Below are 24435 nucleotides of genomic sequence, written 5' to 3' on the forward strand. Positions count from 1 at the left end.
AAAAACCGCGTAAAAAAAAACCGCGTAAAAAAAAACCGCGTAAAAAAAAACTTCAGTGTAATAGGGTATCTTTCATATAATATCTAAGGAAAGCGAAGATATAATTAGGCTCCTTCTGAATCTACGGCTTAAGCTCGAATGAGCCTCTTTTTTTTCGTTTAGCATATCAGCTCTTTGCATTTGTTAAACATCGAATACACCGCTAAGGATAGGGTGGTCATTACAGTCAACTGATTTCCTTGTTATACAAAAATACTGAGAAGTAACCTTGATGTTCTTGTGAGACTTGGAAATATGTTGTTCGAAATAAAAGCCTCAATAATCTCTTTAACGTATCACGTTTATTTGTAATAAAACAATATTTTAAAACATTAAAAACAAATTAGTCGCCCATCTCTAACCATCCCTCATAAAATAATCATCGGCAAGTGGATCAAATCGATCGAAGTCATTTTCATAGTCGGTCTCTTCGCTTGAACTTTCCGTGGATTCCAGGTTGGGCACGGTCGGTGAAGTATTACGCATTCCATCCGTTCCGTCGGTTTCGTCCGAGTTGGACACCTCAATGCACTGCTGCAACCAGGGCACCTTGTCTCCATTTCTCATAAGCGACGGCCATTGCATCAACGGTACCAACTTCACCAAACGTATCACAATCGACAGGCCACGGACCTCGTGAATCGTCAACTCAGGCACAATATGAGCAAAGAACACAATCGACAGGAGATACTTTTCGTCGTCGTCAAGGTAGCACAGTTTCAACGAATCGGAATCAATCGTCAAATCATACCGAACATTTTCCGGCGCCACTGCACGTATCACTATGAGCTGCTCGTCCTGACGCCAGATAGTTTTGGGACTTCTAAAATCACATTTCAGACGCGGATACGCAATGCTTGTAATAGACTTCTTCCTTCGCAATCGCTTTTTGAGTAAGGCCAGCTTGTTCGGTTGCGTAGTAGCTGCTTTGGTTTTCTCGGAATCGAGTTCTTTGTGTTCCAGGATTTCAACTATGCGAGGTTCACTCTCATCGTCATCGGTTGATGAAGCTTTTTGCTTATAGCTTGGATCCAATAAGGTTCGAACGACATCATCATCAAAGTTGATGTCGATCGAAAATGGTCTTTCTTCTTCTATGTATCGGGCAAGCTGTAGCTCCACAATGTCGTCATAGATCCACGACTCGAGCTCATGCTCCGGGCTGAACAGTAGCAACCGATAACATTTACACTTGATGATTGATTCAACATGGGCACTAGAGATTCGTTCGATGACTTTGGCGTTAAAACTCCGATATTGACACAGCACTTCGTCGTAGATTCGGTCGCCAACTTCCGCGTTCCAACCCTGATCCTCATTCTCGCGTGGTTTCAAACATGCCACCTCTCCTTTGATAGCCTGTAATCGAAAGATACGGTTGATGTGGAATTGTTGTATAGAAGAACTTCTCAAACCCTGATCGTGACCGTTGAATTCAAGAATGTTTTGTTATGGTTGTTGGCAAAATTAGTTTTCAAATGCTCACATAAATTTTATGACATATCAGAGATTATCTTGAAAATTTTAATTTGATTCTCTGGTTGTGGTACTTCTCCCCGAATTTTACACCTTTTTTTATTTTATAGGCGATTCTTTGAAATTGTTTTGCTCTTTAGAACTTTACAACTGAAAAAAAAAAACTGCTAAATAAAGAAAGAATGAATATATGTATTGCTCCTTCTTTTCACCCTCGAGCAGTCGCATCTTTGACTACCTACAACGATGCCACGCTCACGCTGTATACAACAAGCGAGCATTTTTCATGGTGCGTGTACTCAGTACACGACGCCACCGCTCCCGGGTTAATAGCTACTCGTTATTTATATAACTAATTGTGGCTAATGACGTTCTAGCTTAAGGTCAGATAACTCTTTTAGCAAATCAATTCTTACGATTATGAACATTTTGTGGTGAAGGATCACTTCTAACAGTAATGTAATGTTATACCCTTTTCGAAAGCGGCCATTCGTGGAAAAGTAGCACAATCCGTTTCCTTCGGTAAAGTGGCTAGGGTTGAGCAAAACTTTAGCCCAAAATAACAATAATAATCGAAACGGTACAGTAGTTTGAGAAACGCTGTTTTAGATTATTAAATAGATTAATACATACGCAAAAAGGTGACGCTTTCAGCAGATCATCGGGAAGTTTGAACAAATCCACTTGTCCGTAGGTTTCGTAGCCGCCAAGATCCAGGAAGAATAGCCGGATGTCTCGTCCTTGAATGTGTGTTACTTTGGCGCGCTGGTAGTTACTGTCGTACAGTGCCAAACAGTAGTCTCCTACCACGACCGTTTCGAGGGGAACGAGATTTGTTTCGTCTTCAGCGAAATTGTGGATCATAGACGAAATAAAAGAAAACCTACCAAGCAAAATTTAAATTCAATATAATTCAACAGTTAACTACAGAATCATTGATCTCGATATCTTTTTCAAAAAGAAATATTTAAGAAAAATATCAGGTTTTGATAGTTAGTCTGATTCTTCACAGAGCGAAATGACTTATTCTTAGATTCCTAGAACTATTTATATGTATGTATGTACAATATATTAATATGTTGATAGTACAGCTTATTGATGGAAGAACATTTCTCAAATAAACACTAATAATAATTTTAGTTGATTAACATTCAAAATATTAAACAACTTTTTCACTACATCTGCATACCAGCAGTCCTGAAAAAAATATTCGGACCTCATTACTTTCATCAATTTGAAAAAGTTATCGAGATACTACGAAACCTACTTGTCAACTTTGCATACGTAAAAATCATCTGGGGCATAATACTGGGAAATGTATACTTCGTAGGTAGCGTCTTCTTCGATTTCGTCGTATACTTCATTGAAGTTACGTATTGTTGGTTTTGCCACCTGCAGTTCCTCCTTCCTTTTCGATTCCTTATCTACATCACCTTCGTGATAGTCAGGTACATTTTGTTCTGAGATACAATCATCCGAGTCTGTTTCACTCAACTCCATGGGTTTTAGTATTTTGGGTTGTACCGGCTTCTTCTGATAACTCTCGTCTGATTTGGCAACTGGACTTTCGTGGCATTCATTAACTATTTGCCGTCCACTATTTTCCGTGTCTTCGTCAACTTCGTCCATATTGATCGCCCTTTCTCGGAAGGCCTGGCAATTTTCCACCATCTGGGAAAGCAACTCAAGCGGCTCCTTGTCTACCACTCCGAAATTTTTTCCAACAATCTCCGATTTTACGTGAATTTCCATGATTTCAGTGTTGATTCCTTCTAAATGCTGCACCAACCGAATCGTGTCCACCCAAATGGTATCCTTTATCGTCAGCATAACTTTCCCTTCCACGTGGAACTTGTCGTTGTTGGTATACCGATGGATCCATTCGCGAATGTTCAGGGTAGCCAGTTTGTCCCATTCAAGTTCGAAATCATGTGGGACTACCCCAACGATGCGAATGTCGATGGCTTGCGGAGGCAAACGTCGGAACTCTTCCGGCAAGTGTAGCAATTCCGATGACACGCAATCGATAGTTCGGCCAACGTCCAGCAACTTCACCTTGACCTTTCGGGTTACCGAAATTTCTCTGAAACAATAGAAAAAAAATGGCATGCAATTATTAGCAAAAGGGGATATCACAAGTTGAAACTGATGGATCTTAGTGTCAAAAATACTCAACCGGTTTACCGGTTCCGTAAACCCTCAAAGTGGGATTGGAGAAACGCTACTTTGGCTGAGTAGGGTCTTGTACCATTTGGGCAGGTGTACCTATTTTGGGCACTTGCCGGTATAACTAAGTCAAACCGCTTATTTGAATTTTTGTAGTGTTAGATACTGCACGATACTAACTCTATACAAAAATTTACATCAATCGGTTTGAAATTGACTTAGTTATAGCGGCAAGTGCCCAAAATAGGTACACCTGCCTAAATGGTACAAGACCCTATACTAGGGTGGCCCACACTTATATGAAAAACAAAAATTTTGATAAATGCCAAGTCTTACCTTCTAAATCAGTTGTTTTGGACTTCCAGAAGCTACGTTCAAAATTTGAGCATAATCGGTTGAGTCTAAGGGGGCGCTCAAAACGCTTGAAGTTTGTATGGAAAAACTTGGCCAAATGTATGTAGAAATTCTAAGTTTTCGAATTTTGTCGCTAGGTGGCGCTGTAAGCGTTCAATAAATAAACCCTTTGGTATTATTGTAAGTGACTATATGCCAAAGAACTTTGTCGAAGACCGTGAAGTGGCTGTGAAAAAAGTTATACGCTAGGCCTAGGCAAAGTGAGGCAAAGTATTTAGATTTCATTATTAATATTATTCCTTTACATGTATTGGAAAAACAACAATGAAGTTTATCCTCACTTTACCTAGGTTATAACTTTTTTCACATACGTTGGATCACTTTGCGGTCTTCGACAAAGTTGTTTGGCATATAGTCAATTACAATAATAGGGTGGGGCGGGGCAAGATGGGTCAGTGCCATTTTCGAGCGCATTACTCATGTTTTGATTTTGTTAATAATTTTGTTAGATGACTAGCATGAATATACAAAAGTTTAGGGCATTGATTGAAAAATTATTCACTCTCATTGGAAATAAAAAATAAAATGGTTTTTAGCCATTTTTCTTATGCGATACATTCCATATAATCTCCATATAAACGGCCGCGGGGCAAGATGGGTCACCTTCAATTTTGAACGTATTTTTGGAGCATTCAAAAGTTATTTATTTTTTATTACAAGACTATCTCATAACTGACTTCAATCAAGCGGAATGAACGTTTAAAATTATAACATAAAATTATGATAATTTTTTAGTGAAAACATCGATTTTCAAGTCGCCTGAGGACCACTCGAATCGTAAAGTTTTTTATATTCCAAATAAATTGATAAAATGTTTACTAGTAGCCCTTGTTTACTCAGTATGGATATGGAGCATATATGAATGCGGAACAAATCTTATATTTTGACGTTTTTCGTTGAGAAAATGTGAATTACCTAAAAGGTGACCCATCTTGCCCCGCCCTTTTTTCACGGCGCAAAATCGATCACTTTTTAAAACTGCTTGTTTAACATCATATTTTGTATTCAATGATCTTTTTATCGACTTTAAGCATAGCTAACTAGTGTATTGAAGAGTAGCGGACGAATACAAACCAATACGATTTGTGTTTACAAAGTTATGGTGATGCATCCTTAGGTGACCCATCTTGCCCCGCCCCACCCTACTAAAGGGTTCGATAATTGAACGCTTACGGCGCCACCTAGCGGCAAAATTCAAAAACTTAAAATTTCTGCATACATTTGGCTAAGTTTTCCCATACAAACTTTACGTTTTAAGCGCCCCCTTAGACTTAATTGATTTTGCTCAAATTTTGGACATAGCTTCCGGAAGTCTAAAACAACTGATTTGGGAGGTAAGACTTGGCATTTTTTCAAAATTTTTGTTTTTCATATAAGTGTGGGCCACCTTACTATACACTTAAAAATGGAATACAGCATTATTATTTTACAAATGAATTGAACAAGTTCCCGACCTTACAGCAGTATGTTTTTGTTTAGTTTAATATCTTGTCATAGATAAGACTGAGTCGTCAATAACTACGCGACAGTTTTCGGTTCGCTGTTGCTTCTATGAAAAACGTCCTTTAGGTATTGAACCACTACTGGTGAATAGAAACCCTACAAAGATTGCGTTCACAAGAAATTCGGACTATTCAAGACGACGAGGAGCACAGCGGACAAGATGGGTTCCCGATGTTGGGGAAAAGCAGCATGCAGCATCAAACCGAACTGTATGGCGTAGTATCGTGGACTCAGTCTTATCAATGTAAAGATGTTGAACTAAATAACTGAATAAGCTGACATAAGAGGCCCACTAATTATTTTCAAAACTCGAAACATGCTGCTTTTGTTTGTACACAGAAGTTGTTAGGGAAAGATCAATGTTACCCCAGGTTACGGTAGGTACTTACTTTTTCTGTTCGATGCTCACAATTCGACAACGCCAGTAGCGGAACTCATCGAAAATGGTACACCAATCATTGAAGTGCACCGGACCGTGATCCCGGTGACGGTCCTCATTGGAATAATGTTGCTGTATTGCCAAGTCCAGAGCGAAATAATCCTGGGAGTTATTCACCGGAGTCCAGCCTTTGGCCCCGTAGTCACGATGCTCCAACACCCGACCCGTATAGTGTGTCGGTGAAAACATGTTGAAGATCTTCAGTTTGATAATGCCACTGGAGGGCACTTCACTCGCCGGAAGATCTCTGATCGTGAATAGATGCCGCTTCATACAGCCGGCAGTTCTACATTTGCCGAACTCGAGCACTTCAGGGCAAAAGTCTACATAGTTGCCTTCCGCGAGCTTCTGCTCCTCTTGCTGGATTCGAATGTTCTGCAGGGAATAAAAGTATGATCAAACATCAAAAACGTTATTCAATCTAGGAAACATTGTGCCAAGAAATTTTGACGAATTCAGTTTCATTCTAAAATTATAAAACTCTGAATTACTTACATTAGCCAATTTGACAATCGGCTCTGCCACGTCATGGTTGTGAATTTTCAAAAACTCTATCAACTTGGGCAGCTGCTCGTTGTTATTCTCGTCCAACAGTATCACCGACGATGCCGGTTTATGTGATTTGTTGTCATCGTCGCGGAAGGGATCTCGGTAATAACCAAACGAGCAAGCAAACCGTCTGGTAAACATCGTCCATGAGTTGGGCAGCGAGAAATGGATTATGTTCTGGGCTTTGCAAATTTCCAAATCGGGGATCACTCCATCGTAGCATACCAGCACGTGCATCTCACCGGGGAGCTGGTTGTCCCATTCTTTGAAGCCATCTGAGTGAGAAAAAATAATTATTATGTTTCATACGATTAATCTAATCCTACTTGAAACATACCCATTTGTGCTAACGTGGTTGCGTCATTGCAGAACATGTGCGAGATTGACTGTGATTTCAACATTTCCACCAGCTCGTAGACTTCCTCAGCCGCACTGCATACAATCATGGTTCGTTCGTTCTTATAGTTTGTCTGCTGCACGAAATGCAACACCTCGTCGATCTTCGTGAGTTTGGAATTCAGCTGCAGCAACAAATTAGATTTGCCGTAGATGGCTGCCTCCAGATATGCTCCAATGCACATTATCATGTTTTTGTACCTTTTCAAAAACCCGAAAAACAATGGGCTCCAGTACGTCGTGGTGATTACCATCTGCAGTTCCGGCTTGTCGCAAATTTTGCAAAGCAATTGCAATTCGTTGGCAAATCGCTCAATTATGTTGTCAATGTTGTCGATTACGACCGACTGGACGCGATCTTTCACCAATGCATTGGGCATGTTTTCGTAGACCCGTCGGAAGCTTGGAGCAGTGGTCACAAGTATGGCACACCCGTTCAGTAGAAGGTTCTGTAAAGTAACATATACTTATACTTGTATGGTAAAAACGCATATCTGAGATGACCAAAAATGAGTATACGTAGTTTATGGACAGCGCCTGAACAGGTGCAGAAAATTTAATACAGAAAGAGCTACTTACACAAGCCTTTGGAATATCTCTTGCTCCGAAAGCTTCTACCACGGTAATGGAAGGATTAACGGTGCAATTCAACATTTTCCGGCAGTGTTTGGCCACCCGTTGCACTTCCCGCGATGATTTACATACGATGATCGCCAACGGTCCAGCACCTTTGGTTGCAAGCTCTTCGTCATACATTTTCTAGAATTCAAAATAATTCAATGAAGCTAATGAACTGTTAACGCCTGTGTCAGAAACCTACCATAACCGACGAGCATATTGCCGGTAGATAGGCAAAAGTTTTGCCCGTTGTCGCTGCATTGACGCAGAAGAAGGAATTGCCACGGAGTATGTGTGGCCAAGAGTACGTCTGGATGCGATGGATCGATCGGAAATTTAGCATACTCAGCTCCCGGTGCACCTCTGGGCAGAAGTTGGCACTTTCCAGATTTTCCACCGGTTTTGGAACGCGCTTGCCGTGCACCAGTAACCGCTGGTGGCTTAGCTTTGACCGAATGCTGCAATGAAAAGAACAGATAAGGCATTGGTTGCAGTGGGGATAAATCCGAAATGAAAACTTAACTGGTCAAGTCGATGAATACTGCCGGTCATGCCCTGTCTCCTAGAATGCTTGAACTAACTTATTTCTGCGAAAAAGTTCTCATCTAATTTGAATAAAAGCATTTTATTGGATTTAAGGATTCATTCTTTATTGAAATATTTCATTGCAGAACATAATAATTTGTTATACTATCTAGCTTATTAATTAACTGGTATCGACGTCTGTAGTACGTAAATGTGAACTAAATTTCAAACAATATTTTCGTTTTTTAAGTGTTCTATGAGCACATTCACAGTTCTAAACTGAAAGCTTTCTTTGCTAATCAAGTATTCATTTTCTCATTCGCATATTATGCATATACTCTTTACCCAACACATTTCAGTTGCAAAAAGATCTTGGATTTTACCAGACACTTTCAGCACAATAGCTGGGACGCTCTACTTTAGTGATGTACCGAATAGTACTATTCGGCCTTCGGCCGAATACCGAGTATTTCAAATTTTATTATTCGGCGAAACGAATATTCGGCCGTATATTCGGCCGAATAGTTGGTCAGATATTCGGCCGATTTTCTTGTTAAAAATCTTATGAAATTATTAAGGATGGCAAGATCGTTTACAAGGAAGTACAATTTGACAGCCATGATCTTCAGAAACGTTTTTACATCACAGAAAAGGTAACTTTTCTCAAATAAAATGCCCCGAAAATCCACTTTACAATTAATTGAATTCTTGATTCAGAGTGTTGTTGCTATGTTTAGTCATTATTCGGCCTATTCGGCATATTCGGCCGAATAATACATTTAATATTCGGCTAAACGAATATTCGGCAAAATCGAAAAAAGGCTGATATTCGGCCCGAATATTCGGCCGGCCGAATATTCGGTACATTACTACTCTACTTATTCTTAAAGCGCAATTTGAGCATCTCATACGTTTTTGAACAATAACGGCACCACCAAAGTCCCTACAATCAGTTGGGAAGGGAAAAAAATGTTAGTGTCTGGAAGCCTTACACTTAGAGTGGCTTCAACGTCAAAATTGGGGCTTGTTTACAAATGTCATAACGCTGAAGGGGGTGGGTGGGTGTACTTCATGGTGTTACAGCTCGAACAAAAAAAATTTCTTCCCATATAAACAATGTTACGAAGGGGTGGGTGGGTGTCAAAAAAGGCCAATTTTGGCGTTATGACATTTGTGAATGAACCCTTGGAACAGTGATCATCTGTCACCCATACAAATTCCTGCTTAAAACGAGTAGGAGACCTGTCAAAACTAGAACATGACGACACTCTTCCTTCCAGTCATTCTGGTTGTTGCTAAAATACCGAGAGCACTCTGCGTTTCCACAACTAGCACGGATAGGGTGTTTGTTAAAGAGGAAAGACGGGAGATCAGGGAGCAGACGCGCCAACTTGGTCAAATTATTGGGGGGGAGCAAAGCCTGGGTTTTCTGAATTTGGGTATGGGCGAAAAATCATCAAATATAGGGGGGGGGGGGGCAAACCATGCTTGCCCCCCCCCCTCCCCCCCCATAAGTTACCGCCTATGTAAGGGAGTTACCTTTCGTCAGTGATGCCATCCATCCTCTCAAGCACTATATAGTGTGATTATATTTGGCGGTTGTGCTACTTTTCCCCGAATGTCGTTTCCCCGAAATGATCATTTGCCACAAAATGTTCGTGTCCTAGCAACTATTCTAATAAACCAACACAATAAACGGACCGTAATGTAGACGGTTCAACAATACCGCATACTGTTCGAATTGTATCCCGAATGGGTGGTTAAGCAAATCTTATGGTTATCGTTTATGCGGGAAGGTTATTCAAAAAGATAACCTGCCATACCCAACTAACATTTTCAGCGCTATACTACCGTGAATCGCATATCAGTCCCATCTTTGCTGGATTTCCTATGCAAATGGGACAGATATGCGATTCACGGCAGTATAAGCTTCAGTCATTTGCTTTCTGTTGTGTAACCATCGTATAAAAGCAGTCAACGTTGAATAAAAAGGAAGCTAGTCAAATATAAATCATAAGCTAATACACGACTGCAAAACAAGTACCTTACAGCTACCAAACTCGATTTTCAGAAATCCATCACTGTGCCTTTACTCCACTCTATTTCAACTCCGGGAGATTTCCCGGAAGATGTGAAAACTTGAACAAATCTAATAGGAGTCCCCACTAACAAAACAGCTGCTACTATACAGTACAGTTCGTTATACTGACAACCCCTCAAACCAGCAGCGCTTTAAAGGCCGTTATGCGATTTTATTACTGCTAGAAGCTGTAATAAAGAAACTGTTGGTCTACCAACACGGCTTGTTGGATGTAAACATTATTGTCAAAACAAACTTTAAGCGGATTATATAGCTACTACACAAATTCTTTACAGCTATCCATCTCGGTGCTGTGAAATTATTTGGATTGCTTTTATTGCACTTTAATTCAATGCCGGAAGATTTGCCAGAAGATGTGCAAATCGAGTAAGGCATGGTACACTAATTACGTAACGCAAAATTTGACCATTTCGAATCCCCTCCCTCCCCCCATGTAACGCTTTTTGTATGGAGAGCCAAACATTGTTGTATGGATCGTAACGCTCAGCTCGACTCCCCCCTCCCCCTATAGCGTTACGTAATTTGTGTACGAGTCCCAGTCAATACAACAGCTGCTTTTATACAGTACGTTTTGTAATGTTGTAAAATACACATAACAGCAGCGCTTCGTAGCTGTTTAAAGAACACTCTTTCAGCTAGAAGCTGTGACGAAGAAGCTGTTGGTGCAACCACACAGCTTGTTCACTGTAAACATTATTGCGTTTGACGATTCACAAGCTTTTGCAGCAAGATGAAGTTGGGTAAGGTTTCTTGTGGCACAATTATGAAGCCTTGTCTGGAATAAAACAAAACGGGCTATTTTCTACGCTATTTATATATAGCAGTGTGGCAGTGAGGACATCATCGGGACCAGTGGATACGGAGATCGGGAGTTCGATTCCAAGTAGCGGCAAGTACTTTAATTATTCAATTTTAAAAGCAATAATTCCAGTTCCACATGTATTGCGTCACGGTATCCATAACCTAATTATATTTAATCGATTAATTAGGGGATGCCGTATAACTATTATTTAAAAATTGCAAAAAGGCTGAAAAAGCGCCTTCTCAAGATGTTATTCAGTTAGTGGTTACATAGGAGCCGAGAAAAGAGCTATGACTTGGTGGCATAGAAGCTGCTCGCACAGCATATACATGTGGATTATTATGCTTCTTAAGAAAAATCAGAATATGGCGATTATCTGCCTCTGGCTTCTGATATTAGCGCGACAGTCACTAATCATAACAGCGTCACCAGATTTAAAAGTATATAATTCCATTATATGGGGTTTGACAGCAAGAACACTCATTCCACAGTGCCACTCTTGCCGTTCGTCACAAATACATTCAAAAACATCTGTCACTTCGCGAAACCCACGTGCTTTTGTTTTTGGCCGGAACACTTTTTCTTTTGTTTTGCCTTGCGACTGTCATGCGACGGTATGCCTTGCGAGCGTACGACCGCCGCAGTAGGGTGGGGCTAATTTCAAAAAATATCTCCGATATATGATTTCCCAAGTGGAAAGTGATCTACTAGTCGAAATTAGTGAGCTGTACAAAAATAAGCGATTTCGGTTGATATTTAGGGGTGGCGCAAAGGGCTTAAGTGAAAATTTTGCTAGAACAAACTTTCAAAAAACATTTCAAATTTTATTTTCAAACATAACATTTGTAGACTAAATCGGTGATTCTAGAACCCAATTGGGCCAAATTTGTGCTCAAAATTGCGATATCTCCACTGGTTTCTGAGATATTTGAGAAAAATGTCATATTTTGGTGTCCAATTTAAAAAATACCGAATTACGACATTTTTTTCAAATATCTCAGAAACCAGTAGAGATATCGCAATTTTGAGCACAAATTTGGCCCAATTGGGCTCTAGAATCACCGATTTAGTCTAGAAATGTTATGTTTGAAAATAAAATTTGAAATTGTTTTCGAAAGTTTGTTCTAGCAAAAAAATCACATAAGCCCTTTGCGCCACCCCTAAATATCAACCGAAATCGCTCATTTTTGTACAGCTCACTAATTTCGACTAGTAGATCACTTTCTACTTGGGAAATCATATATAGGAGAGATTTTTTGAAATTAGCCCCACCCTACCGCCACAGGACTCTAATAAAAGATAAGCGCGACAATAAGTTCGCCAGATTCATTGGTATAGTGCTGGCATAGAAGCTTCCGTCCATATGTACAACACAGTAACTCAGCATAAAGCCGTATTGAGGACGCTTTGTTGACGTTTACATTCACAATAAATGTTAGTTGGGTAGTTAGACAGGTCGTTGGAAACAATATGGTTCTAGAAAGGTATCTAGGAAGGTTCTAAAATAGGTCGTACCTATGTTTGCTGTGATTTCTATACATATTGGATCGAACGCCAGAAGTGATTGTAAAGTGACATTCGCGCACATTTCACACAACAGAGATGTATAGATGTTCATCTAATTCCATCCGAAGGATATTTGGATTGTGAAAAGGAATATATTAGTTCAGTTCTGTGCCTTCAGGGGACGGAGATCAAGTGGCTCCGTAGCTTGGAGGAAGGAAGCACCCGTCTAGCGAATTAGGAGTCGTGGGTTCGGTTCCCACCGGATCACGTGGATTTCTTTTCGCAATTCAAATCTCAATTTGTTCATCATACGTGTTTCTTTTGTGCGCCTGAATGTTAACCCTCTACTTTCCATGGTTGCTCTAGAACACCATCGATTTTCGACGAACTCGAGACAAGCGGAATTAGATGCATATGAGGCAATAGTTTTTTAGGATATGGTTGTAATCTTATTAGGTAAACCCAGCTGCTACTTGTTTCAATAGTGGAATTATTGATAAACAATCAAAATACTATTGATTTACAACTATTTTTTTTCGATGATTTCGAAAAATGTAACCGATTAGCAATAACTTTTGTTCCAGCACGGAAACGCTTTCTTGGCTTAGAAATCGTCGTTCAAAGTCGTGGGAAAGAAAGGGTTAGAGCAATTAAACGTTAAACTTTTTCGATGCTGGGATGTTATAGATACAGGGTATAATGATCAGTGGCATATCATCACACGAACACTAGTGACCTGAATCATCGTGATTTGTTTTCTATCGGCTTATTTGAAAAACCATCATGTTTCTACTAATTTTGTACAGAAATTTTGAACAATACGAAATTACATCCGATTCTTTTTTTTTGCACCGGTCGTTTTTTGCTATAACTCAGTCAATTTTGAACCAATTCGCTTGATTTTCTACTCATGGACAGTACTAATGGTGCCTACATGTGTACAACATTTCATGAGAATCGGTTCAAAATTGATTGAGTTATAGCAAAAACTAGATCCGTGCAAAAAAGAATCGGGTGTATGTGTATTTCGGCATCAACATTTCAAAGGGGCGTAACTGCTTTTACAACCAATTACTTCTCACAGAGCTGTGCATCGTATATCATTCATCTTACGCAATTCACATCCATTAAACGAAAGAGGAGGATTTTATCTTTCTATTTGTGCTAGTGGATTGCTCGGGAGGAATGAGATACGGTCCACAGCTTTATGAGAAGGCATTAGTTGCAAAAGCAGTTACGCCCTTTTGAAATGTTGGTGCCGATTTGTTTTTTTTTCCAAAACTCACATCTACAAATTTAAAGGGGTAAATCAAAACCAAAAATAAGCCAAAACTTCAACAAAGTGTCAACATTCAAAGAGGTAATTTGAGTTCATTTTAATTAAATACCTATTATTGATTGGAGTATAAATATGTTCTTGAAGGCAGTAACAAAAGAGCCGGCAACGGTTTTTGTATTTATAATGATTATAGGGCTTTAGCCGTTTTTATGAATGAAAATTTGACACAAGGTGGCGTACTAACATATGAAGTATTTGTTATTAACACAGTTTTGCCTATGATCGCATGAGTACCACATTTGCTGGCATTTCTATTCACATGGGGCAGTTAGGCGATCATATATGTACAGTGTTGTCGTTTTGTAGAATGGTTTAATCACAGACAAACAGACGTAACACTCTCATCATTCGCATCGTTCGCCGTTTTAACGGCCAAATTTAAAATTTGATAGTTGGCCAACGGCCCACCATGGACGCTAGCATCGTTTTTGTTCGCGTTTGACGTCTGTACACTACCGCCACCTAGTTCAAGGTTGGCCAAACTCAGTCCTCTTAGCTTTGGGCGATTATGTTTCCGTGACTATATTTTGAATCGAAAAATGTATGAAGTACTACCTCTGTTTGTCTGTGGCTTATTCATGAATTGAAAAGAATGCAACAAATTCATTTTCTGTTTTGTCACTGACAAAAAGTCCGGAAATTACCTACGTCAAATCTGTACAATTTGGAATAAAGGAAGTTTGTTTATCATTTCTTTTCTGCGATAATTTTCTTCACTGGTCCTGAATCAGGCTTCGTAGTCCTGGGTCGTGATTAGTTGCACCGAGCCTTATGTACACCAAGGTCAGCTGAATATGGTCTTTTTCTTCAAAGCGCGTTTGACTGTTCATGTGGTGCCATTTATTTCACCGAGTAGGCATATATTAGTAGTAAAATAGTGAAGCCTTCTGCAATCAAATCTAATTGTGTTCCCTTGTTAACATTTCTTTTTTAAGTCTGATTGTTTTTTTATGCGAAGAAGACTAACTTTGCGTTGCAATGTAGTTTATAATTACACTGCCAAGTATTAATAATTAAAAAAAGTTAAACAATTAATTAAACTTCGCATGTAGAAAGACAAGTTTCGAGTTTTCTGGCTAAAATGATTGGTTTTACCGCATACCATTAAAAACATATCACCCAAAAGTAATGCTTTCGCTGATTTTATCGGGAAACCGAATTGCTTACCATGCTTCGTCTTCAATAACTCGATCAAATCGACTCCCGTGCTTAGTGACGTAGACTTTTCCGCTGTCGGTATCATATTCGTCACTGTTCTGCTGTCGTTGTTGCTGAACAGTGCCACGGTCCTGTTGGCCAAAGTTTCGCGGCTTGCTGTATCCCCACGAGTTCGGTTTGCTTTCCGAACTTTCCTCTTTGTTGCCGGCGATGACTTTTCCATTTTCGAACTTCACTGCACCCATTTGATATCCGGCAGGGATGATGTTGATTGCTGCATAGCGCGATCGGTCTTCATCTTCTTCGGAAATTGGCTGCTTCTCTGCTGCTGCTGCTGCTGCTGCCGCGGCTGCTGCTCGTTGCTTTTTGCGCATTTCTAGCTTGTGCAAGAACGAGACCGTCGATTTCGGCTTTTCTAGTGGATCTTCCTGTTTAGCATTGGTACTCATACGGCTATTCGAATTTCCGCCCGAGCAACTACCGTTGGAATTTGCGGTAGTTTTACTTCTACTGCTGAAGTCACGATTTTCAATCGAAGCAATGGATTGTTGACTAACCGGACGAACTTTTTGCTTCCAAAGTTCTTTTTCGTAGTCAATTCTCATTCCCGACTGATTCAAATGGGATGTCAATGGGTACTGCTCTTCGCCAGAATGGGACCCCTCCGAGATAGGATCCGGAACTACTGGTTTACGTGGCATCATTTGCATGTTGTTTGGTTTTATCATACTGGCGCTTTCGTTGAAATCGTAATCGTCTTCACCACCGTCGAAATCAAGCTCGCGAGTATTGTCGGGTTTTCCATTCGAAACCTTCACATAACCATTTCGGTCTGAATGGTCTGGTCGGTTTATCGGTTTCATTGGACTGATGCCAATCGGTTTGTTCTGATTGTCTTTAACGGTATTCCCGTTTGCGTTACTGGTAGGGCACCGACTAACGTTCATAGTTTGGATCTCGGCCAGTCCTAGAATAAAGTAAGGAAAAAAAATATGAGTAGGTACAATAGTATAGTCATTTATTGCTTTTATTGATGATGTCAAAGTGAGTCACTGGATCAACACTTTCCCGCCCATGGTGTCTGTAGAGTACTCTAACTTTCAATGATTTCACATGTTTTTCATTGCAATCAAATTTAAACCATCTCGCTCGCAACAATAAATTTAATTACGTAACCTGCAAGCGTAGAAAGAAGTGTTCTACGCACAGTTAGAGCAAACATACGATGGTTGAAGTCGAACGCCGTGGCTGGACATCGAACAGCTACGTAACGTAGAAGTGGCTCAAGACTACGCGCAGCAGTTAGCAGTAGCCCTACCAACGGAAGAGCAGCTTGGCGCAGCTACACTTGAAGATGACTGAGAAGGACATACGATCCGCCATAGGTAGTACCTCGGCTGAAGCACTAGGCTTCGCCACTCCAAATCACAGAAACAATTGGACGGCGAATGTGAACAAGTTGAGTGAAGTTGCAAAACGAGAAGAATGCAGCATGGGCGAAAATGTTGCAACACCGTACGAAGGCGAATGAAGCACGGACAGGCGCGGAACAGGCAGAAGCGCCAGCAGCAAGTACGAGATCGCGAAACGATGGAAGAGCTGTACCGCGCTAAGGATACATGGAAGTTCTACGAGAAGCTGTGGTGTTTTAGGGGATTCAAGAGCATTCGAGATCAAGAGTTTTTCAGGTTCCAGGGTCATACTCGTGTGATGGGGTTTCAGGGGCATTCCAGGTGGTTTCATGTGCATATAATGGAATTTCAGGGGTTACATGGCCGAAACAGAGTGTTTCGAGGGGCTTAAAGAAAAGCGTTTCAGGGATATTCAAGGGGCTTCAGGTGCGTTGCAAGGTATTTCATGAAGTTTCAGGGGCATTTCGGGAGCGTTCCCCAGGAGAACTCAAAGTGTATCAGGAGGTGTCAGGGACGCTCTCGGGGGGTTTCAGGTGTGTTCTTGCGGATTTCAGAGAGTTTCAAAAGATTTACGAAGTTTAGAGGTGTTCTGCAGATAGGGAGTTTCAAGGGGTTTTAGGCAAGCTTTGCAACAGAAGCCGAAAAGATAGCGTGGAAAACGGGAATAAAAGGCCATAGGAATGAGTTTTGAGCGTCTTATTGTATAGGTGCGGAACTCATGAGTATTGAATGCGGGTGGACATGAGAAACACAACATGTTATTATCAAAGTTGGACGAATTCCTCGTTGCCAGACTCTGTTGCTCATAATTGTTGTTGATGATTTGCGTTTTGACTTTTGCTTTTTACTCTTCAGAAAATCGCCGAAATCGGCTCCTCATTTACTCGCGAGGGAGTTTCTGTCAAGTCTGGTTGAAGGGGATTTCATTCAGCGGCATTCTAGGGTTGTTCTTGGAATCTCAGGGGTTTTGGGAGCGCTCTACTGCCCCTCATCGCATGTCAATCACATGTTGTTTTTCAAAGTGCCTAGGTTTTGCACTATAACTCCAATTATTTTCAAAAAAAAAATATTCAATTCATGCCTAAACTTTTCGTGGCACATTGAGCTGTGGAATGAGGCGGAAAACATATCAAATTTATTTCAAATGAGCTTGTGAGAGACAACAATATGATTCGCATTAGAAACAACGTGGGACAGACATGCCAAGAGGGGTAGTCTAGTGCTTCAGTAGATTTTAGGGGCGTTCCGGGGATCTTCCAGGGGGAGACTTCAGTTCGTTTCAAGGAGGTTCAAGAGCGTTCCAAGTGGTTCCAGTGACTTTTTAATAGAATTCAAAGAGGTTTCAGTTTGTGTCAGGGGGTTTTCGGGGTGTTCATGAAGATTAAGGCGCATTCCGAAACCTTCTTGAATTGCGTGAAACTTCTTGAAACCCATCTGAGACTCCACTGCGTCAGCGGGGAGGCACAAAGAAAGTTGAAACATTCCTAAATCCTCCGAAAATCTCTTTCAAACCCCTCTGAAACGTCTTCAAACTACCCGAAAGTATCTTAAACGTTTTGAAAACCCTTCTGAAAGCCCTAAGACGGAAAGTCTTAAAATACATTGAAACTTGAAACGCCATCATCCCCGGAAGCTGCTTGAGAACATCATGCAGCCTCTGGAAATCACTTACTTATCCCCCTGAAATCACCCAAACGCATTGAATCTTCTCTGGAAGGAGAGAAAGTGAAAGCTCCCGAAGTCCCATCAAACCCCCTGAAAGTCGTCTGAAAACCTCCTTAAACTTCCTTGAAAGCTCCTTCAAATTCACTGAAACCCATACGGAAACTCCTTCGTAACCCTACCGAATCCCCCTCCAGGTTCCAAATCCTTCTGAAACTCCCATGAAATTTGAAAAGCAAAATCAGTACCGGGTGGAACTCGTGAAAGAATTTTGTTCAACAAATTTAACATAGGATGGGGCGGGGCAAGATGGGTCAATGCCATTTTCGGGCGCATTACTCGTGTTTTGATTATGTTAATAATTTTGTTAGATGACCAGCATGAATATACAAAAGATTGGGGCATTGATTGAAAAATTATTCACTCTCATTGGAAATAAAAAATAAAATGGTTTTTAGTCATTTTACTTATGCGATGCATTCCACATGATCTCCATGTAAACGGCCGCGGGGCAAGATGGGTCACCTTCAATTTTGAACGTATTTTTGGAGCATTCAAAAGTTATTTATTTTTTATTATAAGATTCTCTCATAAATGACTTCAATCAAGCGGAATGAACGCTCAAAATTATAACATAAAATTATGATATTTTTTTTAGTGAAAACATCGATTTTCAAGTCGCCTTAGAACCACTCAAATCGTAAAGTTTTTAATATTTCAAACAAATTTATAAAATGTTTACTAGTAGCTTTTGTTTACTCAGTATGGATATGGAGCATATATGAATGCGGAACAAATATTTTATTTTGACGTTTTTCGTTGAGAAAATGTGAATTACTTAAAAGGTGACCCATCTTGCCCCGCACTTTTTTCACGGCGCAAAATCCGTCACTTTTTAAAACTGCTGTTAAACAACATATTTTGTATTTAATAAACTTTTTATCGACTTTAAGCATAGCTATCTAGTGTATTAAAGAGTAGCGGACGAATACAAACCAATACGATTTGTATTTACAAAGTTATGGTGATCCATCCTTAGGTGACCCATCTTGTCCCGCCTCACCCTATATAGATTAGCATTGGAAGAAAGAATAGTACTTACTGGCAATGAAATCACTCGGTTCCACCTCGAATGCCTTGCGGAGCTCTTTCAGCACTTTGGCGGCATTGTAAACATTGTTCTTGTTGGTTTCCAGTTTCAATTCGCCAAAATTGATCAGCATATTGTGCACCGTATGCTTGGTCACGTTCCGGAAATGAATCTGCACAGAATTACGAATAATGGATTGCAACACTTCCGCTGCACTCGGGTCCCACCGGGAACTTATCTTCGGTACGAGTTGGTCCGCTTGAAAGTCGTAGACCTACAAAACGTGTAAAAATACATTCTCAATAGAATACCCCACGTAATGAAGCTGCCTCTGATCCCACCTGTTCCGAAGGAAGAATATTTTTTATGGCGCCCCGGCGAACTTTGCTGATAGAAGTTCGGGCAAACTTATCCGGCAAAGGATTCACATACCGGGAAGACGATTGAAGCGGTACACCATCATCGATGGCCCACAAGTTGTACCGCTTTTCGCCATTACTGTCTTCAATAACTCGGTCCACCACGCACCGGCACCACTTATTCCGGTCAAAATCTAGCACGGCAACGGTCTGGAAAGAGAATCAACAATCATTCATGGTCCAGGGGAAAAAATGGCGTCTTCTCAATGCCATTGTTGCGAGCATTCTAACCTCTCCCGGGAAGGATTCACAGACCCGGTCCTCGTCCACCTGCCGGAAGTTTTCCTCGCAATATTCGTCGATTGCAAGCTGGAATCGCTTTTCTTCCAGGTTGTGGACATAGGCTGAAACCGGTTTGTACCAGAACATGTGCGGATTGATGAAATGCGTAATGCGGATGGTGTCGTCTTCCATGGCTGCGATTTGGCCTTGAATTTTCCCACAAGAAAATTATATCCCTTGAGCTATCTGTGTTCACCTTCACTACAGCTTAAAATTAAAACCGAAATTACACCACTAATCTCCGTAAATACGTTATTATTTGCAAAACTAAAATTCCGTCCCAAAACAGCGTGCAGATCCACCAATGAAAAATGGGTGTCACTGTCTGATCGTCGTTTTGTGTTGTGTATGCACAAATTTGATTTGCGGTGGCGTTCTTTTCTGTCGTCCGCGGGTTGACGGTGAAGGCACGCAAATCAAACGCAAGCGATGAAGATAAACAACAAAAGGAGCGACAGACAACACGGGACAGCACTATCAAATGCGAGTAAAAGAGAGAAAAGACCAAGGTAATGACAAAAATGAAATACCAAGATTTGTATATGTGTACTAAATTTTTGATTAATTTAGACCATACACTGAAAAAGGGAAAAAGTCAAAATTGAGTACTCTTTAGCAGTTTGATTTCTCTGCATACTCGCCAGTCCATAGAGCTTGCTGACGTTTCTTCACCTTTCTCTTTCAAACATGCAGGCGGAATAGGATTTGTTGTCATCAGGAAAGGTTTTCCGATGAAAACAAATCCTATCCCGCCTGCATGTTTGAAAGAGAGAGGTGAATAAACGTCAGCAAGCTCTATTTTTGAGCCGATTTTATGAATGAAATTTTGACAGATAACACGTGAATATTATCATCAACATTCTTGTCGTTTCGAAAAATGGCTCATTACTATAATATAAGGGAACGTTCAAAAATTACGTCCAACATTTGGGGGAGGGGGGGGGGGTCCAGAAAAGTGTGACAGTACATGTATTAGGTATAGGAAAATAGCGTGACAGAGGGGGGAGGGGGGGTCTAGAAATCCCAAAAAATGATGGACGTAATATTTGAATCTTCCCTAATAATATAATATATTATTATAACTAGTAAGTACATATATTTTGCTTGAAGCTGTCAAAATAAAGGGTACAAGTCTTGTTTATTTAAGAAAATGTTATTGACACTTCTCACAAATTCTCAACAAAGGAAATTTGAAAATAAATTAAATATTTACTTTATATTGTCTATCCGGTTGGAATCAAGACCGACATTCAATCTAAAATTGCCATTTTATTGGTCCACAAGTGTTGCAACTGTTTCGCATCTAGTGCGCTGTGTTGCTGACAACAACGGGAAGGATGCGCACTACTTTTGACATGATTGAAAAACGTCGCAAGTTGGGTCGCGTCGCGACTTGATTGTGCGAAGTCCGGTTTGGTGGCGGCCCGACAATACAACTAAGGCATCAAATTTTGGGATTGGCCGATTGAATTTGAAATGGTTTGTATTTATTTCCGAGTTAGGCCTGGAGCACATAGCGTCCGTTCCGTCGAGGTTTGCGTTTTTTTGACAGTTTTCCCATGGAAAATGTGTCAAACTACTGTCACGCACACGCAAACGTATGCATTGTGTGGGGCACTTTAGGTTTTTAGTTTTGTTACTTTTAATTTAACGTGTTACCACTGATTTTGCTGATTTTAGTACAAGTTTTGACATTTACACAATCATTGATGATGATGACGTTTGGATGATCGCTGCTGACATTTTCATGAAAAACTAATGTGCGTTTGTGTCGTCCCCGTAGCAGCACCATTTTTCGCTTCACATTGTGCAAGAAAAGATTCTTTTATTTCGCTAGCTAAATTTGGGTGTAGGCCAAAATTATAGCATTGTTTAACGGATTGCTGGTAAGGATCGTTCGACGGTAGTGTAAAACTGTGATAAAAGCTTATCAAGAATGCCTAGAGGTGAGTTTGTTGTCGGCGCATATCCGATGCAGAAATATTTGCGTTGCGATCAGGCTGCCAAATTGTGTGCTTCTTTGGCTTCCCGCACGCAACCTCGAAGTTGGGTGGGATGAACTCACTTTTGAGTACTTTCATTTTTCCGTGTAGGAAAATACGTGAACCACAAGGGACGCAATCGTCACTTCACCAGTCCCGAAGAACTCGAAGCGGAACGAGCAAATGAATCCAAGAAAAAGTAATTTTGTTCAAAGGTGTTTGCTGGGTCAAACAGTTCATTTCAATGCCTTCACTTTCTAGATGGAGAGACACCCGCGAGGATTCTTCGGAGGAGGAGGACGATGAAGAGGGAAGCGCTGAAGGCAGCGAAGATTCCGAAGAGGAATCTGAGGAAGAAGTCAAAGGGGCAGGAGCGCTGATCGAAATTGAGAATCCCAATCGGCAGACCAAGAAGGCTTTCGTGAAGGCCGCCAACGTGGAAGAGACTGACGCACCTCAGCTTTCTCGGCGGGAAAAGGAGCAGATCGAGAAGCAGAAAGCTCACGCTGCCTACATGAAACGACACGCCGAGGGGAAGACTTCCCAGGCAAAGGCTGACTTGGCTCGACTAGCCATCATCAAACAACATCGGGCTGAAGCGGCAGCGCGCCGTGAAGCGGAGAAGAAAGGTAATTTTGTTGCAGTGGGGCTTTAGATGCGTTGTATCTCATTTTCCGGTGCCTATATTCTGCCCCTTTTGGCATGTCAGTCCCATGTTGTTTCTAATGCGAATCATATTTTTGTCTCTCACGAGCCCATTTAAAATAAATTTAATATTTTTCTCGCCTCATTTCACAGCTCAATGTGCCTCGAAAAGTTTATGCACCACATGAAAACACTTTTTGGAAAACATTCGGAGTTATAGTGCAAAATGTAGGCACTTTGAAAAACAACATGGGACTGACATGCGAAGAGGGGCAGTATTGCACTGCCTCATTCATGTCAAGTAGTTATTTCAGGGTTGTTATACCCTAGGTTTTAACCTATATGGATTTCGTGTTGATTTATCCATGGTATCTGTCCATCTGTGGGGTCTCCAGTTGACCTAGTGGTTAAGGCTATGGATCGCCAAACCGGAGACGGCGGGTTCGATTCCCGTTCCGGTCGGGAAAATTTTTTCGACTCCCTGGGTATAGTGTATAAAGGTATTTTTGCAATTTCTCATCGTAATAGGCTGTTTTACCTCATGCAAATCTGACAGAAAAAGGCCTACTTTCCTACAACAAATTAACAGTGCTGTAATGGTTCATTACAGCACTGATTTGCGTTGCGTAATGAACCATTACAGCACTGTTTTCAGTTTGGATCAACTTCTTGATGCTTTGTGGATGCAGTTTTGAAAAATTGTGACAACTGCACAGTATAACCTGCTATAATCAGATTTTCTTAAACATGGCTATGAGCATCAGCATGCAGTCTGATGAAAAATTTTGTTCAAGCGATAATTTATGAACTTGCAAAAAACGTTGTACGCAACTCGATGCAGAACTCGATTTTTACATGCACGACTCGTGCTGTAAAAATCGTCATTCTGTATCTTGTTGCATAAACTACTATTGCCTCACAATACCTATATAAATTCATGCAGTAATGGTAGGCAAAGAAAGTGGAAGTGCTCAAAGAACACTAAGTTGTAGAGAGGCAGGCCAAGTTCCAGTGGGAACGCACAGAAGAAGAAGAAGAAGAATATGTTCATCTGGCAAATTTGGCAAGCGTTTGGGTTGAATAGGGGTAGGCGGGGCATTATGGACACCCGGGGCAGAATGGACACCCTCAATATTTTGAAATATGCGAACTTTTTTGAACTTTTAATGAATGGAGAATATAGTCCATTTTTCTAAAACGTAGTTTCAGGAAAAAAAAACATTCGAAATTAAAATTATACTTGATTTTACACGAAAAAGTTGCGTCCTCCGTTTTTTGTGCATGGAAATTATAATTTTCACACCATCTAAAATAAGATTTAGTGATTAATTTATTGCAGGTCGATTAAAACCTGATATTTCTAAAACACATGCAAGTAGTTTTGCTGTAACTACATGCTTAACATGTTTATATTTTCTTCTTTATTATATCGAAAATCAAGTTTGGAAATATTTTCTGCTGCCGGGGCAAAATGGACACTCACCTTTTGGAAAAAAGCGGCAAGGGAAAAATATAACCTAAATCACAATCCAACCAAATTCTTAGATTTCAGTATATTTTCGGTTAAATGTTCACTATAGTAGACATAGGGTGAAACAAATTGGTCAAAAAACGACAGCAGTGGAAAATAGTTGTTCTAGGCACAGCTGTACATGCCGACAAAAACGAAGCTTAATCCAAAACAGCCTGAATTTGAATTAACTGAACAAAAATGAACTACTTCGGCGTATTATTCATCCATAATAGATGTTTTGTAATGAAATGATTTTACAGGTGCAAATAATGCACGAAATTCGTAAAAGTCTCATGGTGTCCATATTGCCCAAGGGGGTGTCCATTCTGCCCCGTATGCTTGAAGACGGTCATGAAAAACTAACATTTTTCATAACATTTTTTGAAGTGGATAAATCAT

General features: G+C 40.5%; 2 protein-coding genes across 2 annotated transcripts; one reads left to right on the forward strand and one right to left on the reverse strand.

Moving 5' to 3' along the window:
• Window positions 1-322: 322 nt before the first annotated feature.
• On the reverse strand, window positions 323-20072 carry LOC109415901 (uncharacterized; the record flags this gene model as incomplete). Its single annotated transcript, XM_029868548.2, is given in 12 exon segments — window positions 323-1398; window positions 2149-2398; window positions 2783-3598; window positions 5988-6412; window positions 6533-6861; window positions 6924-7431; window positions 7562-7741; window positions 7803-8058; window positions 15041-15998; window positions 19208-19469; window positions 19537-19764; window positions 19846-20072. Coding segments are annotated over 12 exon segments (5397 nt in total). The 3' UTR covers window positions 323-396.
• Window positions 20073-21641: 1569 nt separating this feature from the next.
• LOC115254132 (28 kDa heat- and acid-stable phosphoprotein) lies at window positions 21642-22507 on the forward strand (the record flags this gene model as incomplete). The annotated part of the gene is given in 3 exon segments (XM_062843762.1): window positions 21642-21842; window positions 21990-22077; window positions 22140-22507. Coding segments are annotated over 3 exon segments (466 nt in total), but the record flags the coding sequence as incomplete, so codon positions are not given.
• Between the last annotated feature and the right edge of the window lie 1928 nt (window positions 22508-24435).

This window comes from Aedes albopictus, unplaced genomic scaffold (assembly GCF_035046485.1).
Source record: "Aedes albopictus strain Foshan unplaced genomic scaffold, AalbF5 HiC_scaffold_510, whole genome shotgun sequence".
Classification (NCBI taxonomy): Eukaryota; Metazoa; Arthropoda; class Insecta; order Diptera; family Culicidae; genus Aedes; species Aedes albopictus.